At 53.1% G+C, this 9,151-nt stretch overlaps 1 protein-coding gene across 1 annotated transcript; it reads left to right on the plus strand.

The window, feature by feature from the left end:
• Positions 1–580: 580 nt before the first annotated feature.
• ERP29 (endoplasmic reticulum protein 29) lies at positions 581–8,342 on the plus strand. The gene is made up of 3 exons (XM_087705449.1): positions 581–780; positions 3,872–4,010; positions 7,216–8,342. The coding sequence occupies exons 1-3, from the start codon at positions 634–636 to the stop codon at positions 7,722–7,724; spliced, it is 795 nt and encodes a 264-aa protein (XP_087561575.1). The 5' UTR covers positions 581–633; the 3' UTR covers positions 7,725–8,342.
• Positions 8,343–9,151: the final 809 nt, after the last annotated feature.

The following is a 9,151-nucleotide window of genomic DNA, read 5'->3' on the forward strand; positions in this document are numbered from 1 at the left end:
AGGCCACTTCAGCTGACTGCTATCTGCAGTTCAGCGGTTCTAATCTCACCGGCTCAGGGTTGACTCAGCCTTCCATCCTTCCAAGGTGGGTGAAATGAGGACCCAGACTGTGGGGGCGATACGCTGACTCTGTAAACCGCTTAGAGAGGACTGAAAGCCCTATGAAGTGGTATATAAGTCTAACTGCTATTGCTATTGCTATCTATCACTCTATCTATCTATCTATCGGATTGTTGGGGGCGATATGCTGGCTCTGTAAACCGCTTAGAGAGGGCTGAAAGCCCTATGAAGCGGTATATAAGTCTAACTGCTATTGCTATCTCTGCAGCAGAAGGCTCGGCGTCTCTCCCCCCCCCCCCCCCCCAATCCTATCCCGAAGCGCCTGGACTCCAACTCCCAGCATCCTCTCCTTGGCCTGCCGGGAGCCCAGATGTTTTGGAGAGCTTCCCCGCGTATTCGGGGGGTCTCCCCGCTGCAGGAGGGAAAAGGCTGGGAAGGAGCCCGGCAGCCTCTGCCCGGCTTGGCCTGCGGGGGGCGCGGGCGAGGCGCGGCGGGACCGCCCCCGCAAGCGCCTCCCTCCCTCCCTCGACGAGGAAGCTTCCGCCCGCTCGCCCAGCAGCCGCCTTGGTCGCCATGGCGAGTCCCGGGCGCCGCGCCTCTCGCCTCCTGCTGCTGCTCCCGGCGCTGCTGCTCCTGCTGCTGCTTTGCGCGGGGCCGGAGCGGAGCGGCGCGCTGCACACCAAGGGCGCGCTCCCGCTGGACACCGTCACCTTCTACAAGGTAAGCCCGCGCGCCCCCCAGCCCGGTGCCCGAGCCGGCCCGGCGCTGCTGTGCAGGGAAGAGGCAGCTGGCGGGGCGCAACCCGGGCCTGGCATCCTCCTGCCTTGCAAGGGACCCTCCGGGGAGGGAGGCATCTCGGGGACTAAGCGGGGAAGGGATGCCAACCGGGACGTTGCAAGGGGCTCGCTTGGAGCTCAGCCCACCCGCCCACCTGGGGCTGCCGCCTTCCCTCTGCAGGGCGGCTTCCAAGGCACGGGCAACCCCGCGGAGGGCGCCCGGCTCGCCCCTTCCCTTTTCCCCCTTCCTTCCCCTGCGCTCCTCCCCTGGATAAGCCGAAGGGGCGGGCAGAAAGCGGGCCGCTTCCCGCCACTCGCCAATCCGGGGAGTCCAAGTGGACAGCGGGGGGGGGGGGCCCTCTACGGACCTCCCCTCCCCTGGGAAAAAAGAGGGCAGCGGTGCCTCTGACCAGGCGCAGAGTGCATTTCCCCCCCAGCCGCTTCTAAGGAGGAAGCCCAGCCAGGCCTTGGGGAGGAGGGTGGGAGAAATTGAATTGAATTGATTATATTTCTATGCCGCCCTTTTCCCAGAAGGGACTCAGGGCGGCTCACAAACCAAGTGGGGGGGGGGGGGTACAAATAGGAAAAAAAGGACATAGACGAAACAATACCACAATTTTAAAAACAACTCAACAGCCATACCATTCGAGCGGGGACAAGAACTCATCAGCCCCAGGCCTGTCGGAACAGCCAGGTTTTAAGGGCTTTGCGGAAAGCTTGGAGGGTGGTGAGGGTTCGAATCTCCACGGGGAGTTCGTTCCAGAGGGTCGGAGCAGCCACAGAGAAGGCCCTCCTCCGGGTAGTCGCCAGTCGGCATTGGCCAGTGGATGGAATTCGGAGGAGGCCTAATCTGTGGGATCTAATCGGTCTAGTGGAGGTAATTGGCAGCAGGCGGTCTCTCAAGTACCCAGGTCCAATACCATGAAGGGCTTTATAAGTGACGACTAGCGCCTTGAAGCGTATCCGGAGACCAATAGGCAGCCAGTGCAGCTCGCGGAAGATAGGTGTAACGTGGGTGTACCGAGGTGCACCCACGATCGCTCGCGCGGCTGCATTCTGGACAAGCTGAAGTCTCCGAATGCTCTTCAAGGGCTGCCCCATGTAGAGCACGGGGATGCCCAAGAATCATTCAGACAACCTGAAGATAGCAAAGTGAACGCTGCCCATCTCAGCTCTGGATCCGTGGCCACCGTCGCCAGGGAGGTGTGGGAACCAGAGCCGGGAGGGCCCCAGGCAGCCCCGCCTGGAAGCTGCTTGGCCTGTTTCCCCAAGCCTGGAGTGAGCTAGTGAAGCATCGAAGTCACTCCTTCCGGGAGGCTCTCCCAAAGAACCGGCTCTCCCTCTTTGGAAGGATGATGGCGTAGTGACAGACTTCCAGCTGGCCCTTCTGCAGGGGGGGGGGGTCCAGCTCCTTTGCTCCTCAGATCCCCCTCCTCCTCCTCAAGCCCAGGTGGCTCGGGAGGCGCCTCCTTAAGGCGGAGGGGGCTGCTTGTTTGGCCCTTCTGGCCTTCCAGCTCTCTGGCCATTCAGAGAAGCCGTCCCCACCCCGTCCTTCAGTCTGGATGATGTCAGTCGGCTTACTGGGGAGTAACTTCCACCCCTTTAGGCTGCTGCTCTGGCCTCTTCAGCCTCCAGCTTCTCTAGAGAGGCTTCAGCTCTATGGCCCATCAGACGGCCGCTCTGGCCCCTTCAGGGCCCTTCTAGGACTTCAGCCTAGTGAGGCTTGGCTGCCCTAGAGGCTCAGTGTGGCTTCAAGGCTGCCATTTTAGCCTCTTCCGGCTTTTCCAGGACCCCAACCAGCCAACTCTGAGGCAGCAAGTGACTCCTTCACTGCTCTTCCACCCTCTTCTCTTCAGCTCTCTGACTGATGCCCTTGTGCTGCTCCTTTTTATAGCCGTTTCCCCCCCCCCTCCAAAGCATCTGATTGGTAGCCCAGACTTTGGGTCTCCGCTGTTTCATTGGCCCTTCGCCCATCCAAGCCAAATGAGTGACCAATGCCACACGGCCTCCGTTTCCTAGGTTCCCATTGGCTGTTTTTTTTTTACCTCAGCAACAGTAGAGATGGAATAGACCTCAGCACCTCAGCATTTTGGAAATGGAGATATTCTCCTCCCTTGAAATCTGAGGGGAAAAATTCTCCACTGTGACACAAACATGAGGGCCAAAAAACCCCGCTAAAATTAGCCATTGTTTGGGTGGGTCTGGATTCGGAAACCTTGAGCAGGACACAGGGGTCTCCCTGGTGATAGGACAAGGGCCAGGTTGAAGACTTTTTCTGAAGGGGCAAAATGCCCTGGCTTAATGTGTGGTGTGTTCCCTCACAACTGTGTGTGCTTTATTCAGTGAAGCCTGGTTTGGTGGGGGGGGGAGGACACTCCATAATTTGCTGCAATGTGTGGGTTCAGGAGGACCCAAGAAAAATGGCTTGAAATACTAGGGAACATGGCAGGTTTTCAACCCATCCGCTAGAAAAATCGGTGGAGAAAATACGTTACCGACAATCCTTGTGGGTTTTCACAGTCCTTCCCAAGCAATGGGTGGAAACTAAACAAGGAGAGAAGCAACTTAGAACGGAGGAGAAATTTCCTGACAGTTAGAACAATTAACCAGTGGAAGAGCTTTTCTCCAGAAGTTGTGAATGCCCCAACACTGGAAGTTTTAAAGAAGATGTTGGATATCCATTTATAGCAATAGCAGTTAGACTTATATACCGCTTCATAGGGCTTTCAGCCCTCTCTAAGCGGTTTACAGAGTCAGCATATCGCCCCCACAGTCTGGGTCCTCATTTCACCCACCTCGGAAGGATGGAAGGCTGAGTCAACCCTGAGCTGGTGAGATTTGAACAGCCGAACTGCAGATAACAGTCAGCTGAAGTAGCCTGCAGTGCTGCATTTAACCACTGCGCCACCTCGGCTCATGTCTGAAGTGGTGTAGGGTTTCCTGCCTGAACAGGGGGTTGGACTAGAAGACCTCCAAGGTCCCTTCCAACTCTGCTATTCTATTGTAAAGCCTTGTGTGTGTTGCTCTTCCCACAGGTAATCCCAAAGCACAGATACGTCCTGGTGAAATTCGACACCCAGTACCCTTACGGGGAGAAGCAGGATGAGTTCAAAAAGGTGGCCGAGAGTTCGGAATCCAGCAGCGACTTGCTGGTGGCCGAAGTGGGCATCTCAGGTGAGATGGGGCTCCGCCCAGGTGGGTGATCCCCACCTGGGCACACCTGAGGTCCAGAAAGTTGGATTTGGGATGTTGATGAAGAAGATGAAGGTCTCTTTATTTCTTAAAATTGTTGTGCAGTTCTAAGAAATAAAATATTTATAGTTATAGTTTATTAGTCTTATATACCGCCCACTCCCGGAGGACTCCGGGCAGCTTACAATACAAAGGGGAAGGGAATAAATAAGACAAACAACAGTTTAAAATACACACAACATTCACAATTAAAGTGGGGCTGGATACTTCAACAGCCCCCCCCTCCCCCCCGGCCTGCCGGAGCAGCCAGGACTTAGTGGCTTTACGGAAGGCCTGGAGGGTCGTAAGGGTATGGATCTCCACAGGGAGCTCGTTCCAGAGGGCCGGAGCTGCAACAGAGAAGGCTCTGCCCCGGGGGGTCGCCAGCCGGCATTGGCCAGTGGATGGAATTCGGAGGAGGCCTAATCTGTGGGATCTGATCGGTCTGTTGGAGGTAATTGGCAGGAGGCGGTCTCTCAGGTACCCAGGTCCGATGCCATGAAGGGCTTTATAAGTAACGACTAGCACCTTGAAGCGTGTCCGGAGACCAATGGGCAGTCAGTGCAGCTCGCGGAGGATAGGTGTAACGTGGGTGTACCTAGGTGCTCCCACAATCGCTCGCGCGGCTGCGTTCTGGACTAACTGAAGTCTTCGGACACTCTTCAAGGGCAGCCCCATGTAGAGCGCGTTACAGTAATCCAGTCTTGAGGTCACGAGGGCGTGAGTGACTATCCGAAGGGCCTCCCGGTCCAGGTAGGGTCGCAACTGGTGCACCAGGCGGACCTGGGCAAAGGCCCCCCTGGTCACAGCCGACAAATGGTGTTCTAACGTCAGCTGGGGATCCAGGGGGACTCCCAAATTGCGAACCCTCTCTGAGGGGCGTATGGTTTCACCCCCCAGGCTAAGGGATGGAATAGCTGGGCCATCCTTGGGAGGGAGCATCAATAGCCACTCGGTCTTGTCCATGCTATATTTTGGTGCCGTATTGGGTATGTCAGTTGCCTTGACTTATTTATCAAAATAATAAAGGCAGGATTTTTTTTAAAAAAAAAATTATTTATTTTATTTGTATCATACCTTGATATTTATCTTGACAAATAACTCAAGGGGGTGAACATGTCCAACATATCTTCCTCCTATATTCCACGTAACTCGGAGGAGAGCCTTCTCTGTGGCCGCTCCGACCCTTTGGAACGATCTCCCCGTGGAGATTCGAACCCTCACCACCCTCCAGGCCTTCCGCACAGCCCTTAAAACCTGGCTATTCCGACAGGCCTGGGGCTAAAAAGCTTCTACCCCCTTCTCAAATGGTATGACTGTGGTGTGTTTTAAATTATGTATTGTTGCGTGTTGTTTTAAATTTTTTTGTCTGTATCCCCCTCCCTTAGTTGAGTTGTGAGCCGCCCTGAGTCCCCTTCGGGGGAAAAGGGCAGCATGTAAATAAAATTAACTTAACTTAACTTAACTTAACTTAACAGCAATGCCGGTGAAGCCTAAGGGTTACCCAGCTGCCTTTCATGGCTAAGGCAGCACTAAAATTCAGAGCCCCCCCATATTTTAGCCTTGTGCCTTAACCACTGGACCAAACTGGCTTTCATGTAAACAAAACTATCTGGTTTTACTTAATTGCCACGTGCTCAGTCTGGTACTTTCCAGATGTAGCCTCTGCACCAGCTCTAACCACTGAGCTTTCAGGCGTTATAAGGTTTTGGGTGCAGGGTTGCAGATGCCCTCACAGATCGAGTGCCCTATTTCCTCCTGGCCCATCTGTGACCTGGGTCTCATCTCAGTGGAAACCCAAGAGTTTCCGAATGTTCAACTTTCGATCTTCACTTCTAAAACAGTCCTCTCTCTCTCTCTGCTACCGTTTTAGAAGTGGAAATTCCCCTCCCGTCCCAGTTTTAAAATGACACCTGCTCTTTCTTTCCACCCCGGGGAGGATCAAAACAATAGGCTGAATTGCGCGGAGGGTCTGAATTCACTCCCAAGGGTACACCATTTTTGGCCTTGCGCTTCAGCCGGGGTGAGCTTTGCAAGCGGCTAGACCTCAAGGCTTCCAAATGTTGGGGTTCTATCAGCTGCATATTCTCGTCCTTCAAATTAATTGACTGTTCCTTTGTATTGAGAAAATTGTAGGTAAAGGTTCCCCTCGGACATATGTGCTCGTCGTTCCCAACTCTAGGGGGCGGTGCTCATCTCCGTGAGCCAGCGCTGTCCAAAGACATCTCCGTGGTCATGACTAAACGCTAAAGGCGCACGGAACGCTGTTACTTTCCCACCAAAGGTGGTCCCTATTTTCTACTTGCATTTTTACGTGCTTTCGAACTGCTAGGTGGCAGAAGCTGGGAGAAGTTAACGGGAAAGGAACTCATCCTGTTATGCAGCTCTAGGGATTCGAACCGCTAAACTGCCGACCTTTCTGATTGACAAGCTCAGCATCTTAGCCACTGAGCCAGCGTGTCCCTTGAGAGCGTTGTTGTAATAGTTTAATCCAGCCATTCAAATGTAACTTTAAAATTTCTGTTTAGAAACTTTGGCCTTTGTGAAAGCCCCAAACACACTTATTTTTTATTGATTTATTCTCCCTTCATGGTATCGGACCTGGGTACTTGAGAGACCGCCTGCTGCCAATTACCTCCCACAGACCCATTAGATCACACAGGGTCGGCCTCCTCCGGGTTCCGTCTACCAGCCAATGCCACCTGGCTATTACCCGGGGGAGGGCCTTCTCTGTGGCGGCTCCGGCCCTCTGGAACGAGCTCCCCCACAGGGATTCGGACCCTCACCTCTCTCCAGGCCTTCCGAAAAGCCGTCAAAACCTGGCTTTGCTGGCAGGCCTGGGGTTGATGAGCTCCCCTCCCCGCGCGACCTGTGTGGTTGTGTGATTGTTGGTTATTTTAACTATGTGTATTGTGTTCTATGTTTCCCTTTCCCCCCTTTGAGTTGTTCGCTGCCCTGAGTCCCTCCCGGAGAAGGGCGGCATACAAATAAACTAAATCTGAAATCTGAATCTTATTAAATGTATACGCTGCCCATTCTCTCTCTGGAAAAGTGTGTCTTGGTTGATCCCATGTTAGGTGACCTGCAAACCCATTAACTCGGTGTTCCCCAAGTCTCCCACCTGAGTTCCTTTTGCTTTTCTTCACAGATTACGGGGACAAGCAGAACATGGAGTTGGGAGAAAAATATAAACTGGATAAAGACTCTTATCCAGTTTTCTACTTGTTCCAAGATGGGGACCTGGAGAACCCTTTGCCTTACGACGGGCAGGTGAAGGCGAGCGCTCTCCAGCGCTGGCTGAAACTCCGCGGGATCTACATGGGAATGCCAGGTTGCCTGAAAATATTTGACGCCTTGGCCAGCCAATTCGTAAGTGCCGCCCAAGAACCCGAGCGTCGCCGAGCCCTCTTGGAAAAGGGCCGAGAGCGTTTGTCCGAGGCCAAAGAGAGCGAGCGCAAATTCGCCGAGCAATACATCAAAATCATGGGCAAAATCCTTGCCCAGGGGGACCCGTTCGTCCCCGGCGAGATCTCCCGGATCACCAAGCTGATCGAGGAGACCAAGATGAGCGACGGGAAGAAAGAAGAGCTGTCCAAGCGGTTGAACATCCTGTCTTCCTTCCAAAAGAAGTCGAGCAACGAGAAGGAGGAACTCTAACAGGGCAGGTGAAGAGGGTACACGGCATGGGGTGAGGTCCCAACTGGCGCTCCTTGAAGCAGGCAAAAAAAAACCCCTCCCCTTGCTGTTTCAAAGAGGTCGCAAAGCCCCTTTAATAGCCCCCCAGGAGCGGGGTGGGTAGGGGGGCACACCTAGAGGACTAGCCCCCCCTACCCATCCCGCTCCTGGGGGGGGGCAGAGAACACCCAGCTTCACTAAGGGGACATTCAGACATTACACCATAAAACCTAATAAACAAGGCGTTTTTCAAGATCGTGAGATTTAGAACTCGACTTAGCTCGGAGCTTAGCAAGCTGGGTTGGTTCCCCTCCTCCCCCCCCCCCCACTCCTTGTTGGTTGGAATTTGAACATCCTAGGAATGGGGGGCTAGTCCTCTAGGTGTGTCTGTGTGTGATGGAGCACCATTTGGTCCAGGGGAAATGTGTTAGCCCAAGCTACACCCTGTCTCTTACTGACCAGTATTCACTGAAATCAGTTTTATGGGAAGGGTACTTAATTTGATAATAATAATAAAGGTTACTGGGGAAACGAAGACACAAAGGCATCATTTTTCTCTCTTATCACAACTTCCTGAATAAAATGAATCTTCCTGGTTGAGCTCGAAGAACTGAGATTGTGTTTGACGGTTAAAAGTTGCACTTGAGATTGTCAATGTGGGGGTTTATATCTTTCGACCCTTCATTCAGTCTTTGTTCATACACAAGCCTGCGCATCCACACAAACACATACCTTTTTTTAAATGTTTTTTTTTATTTTTAGCAATAGCAGTTAGACTTATATACCGCTTCGTAGGGCTTTCAGCCCTCTCTAAGCGGTATACAGAGTCAGCATATTGCCCCCAACAACAATCCGGGTTCTCATTTTACCCACCTCGGAAGGATGGAAGGCTGAGTCAACCCTGAGCCGGTGGGATTTGAACTGCAGAACTGCAATCAGGCTGAAGTAGCCTGCAGTGCTGCACTTAACCACTGCGCCACCTTGGCTTTTTCCACTTTCATAACATAATCACATATAACTATTACATAGCCAACATCATATTGTATTATTAAATGTTAACATCAATTCACCTACCGTCAACTCTCAAAAAACAATTATTGGCTCTTCTGCTCTCCATACACCATATTTTACTTATCCATCACTTCTTCTCCCTCTCTCATCCCCCTCCCTCCCTACCACCTTTCTTCTGTCATCCTTCTCTACTTCCCCTTCCTCTCTCCTCCTCTCTCCCCTTTCCTCTCCTCCTTTCTCTCCTCCTCTCCCCCCTTGCCCTCCTATCCTTCTCTTCTTCCTTTCCTTCTCTCCTCCTCCTCTCTCTCCCCTTTCCACTCCTTTCTCTCCCTCTCTCCCCCTCCGCCCCTCTCCTATCCTCTCTTCTTCCTTACCTCTCTCCTCCTCTCCCCTTTCCA

The sequence above is a fragment of the Thamnophis sirtalis genome, unplaced genomic scaffold (assembly GCF_051295495.1).
Source record: "Thamnophis sirtalis isolate CommonGarterSnake01/CBP01778 unplaced genomic scaffold, rThaSir2_p1.2 scaffold_2, whole genome shotgun sequence".
Lineage (NCBI taxonomy): Eukaryota > Metazoa > Chordata > Lepidosauria > Squamata > Natricidae > Thamnophis > Thamnophis sirtalis.

Excerpts from the sequence above, each read along its gene's own strand:
- ERP29 (XM_087705449.1), top strand. The coding sequence starts at position 634 with ATGGCGAGTCCCGGGCGCCGCGCCTCTCGCCTCCTGCTGCTGCTCCCG. Across the intron at positions 781-3,871 it reads ACACCGTCACCTTCTACAAG|GTAATCCCAAAGCACAGATA; the intron begins GTAAGCCCGCGC and ends CTCTTCCCACAG. Across the intron at positions 4,011-7,215 it reads GGCCGAAGTGGGCATCTCAG|ATTACGGGGACAAGCAGAAC; the intron begins GTGAGATGGGGC and ends TTTTCTTCACAG.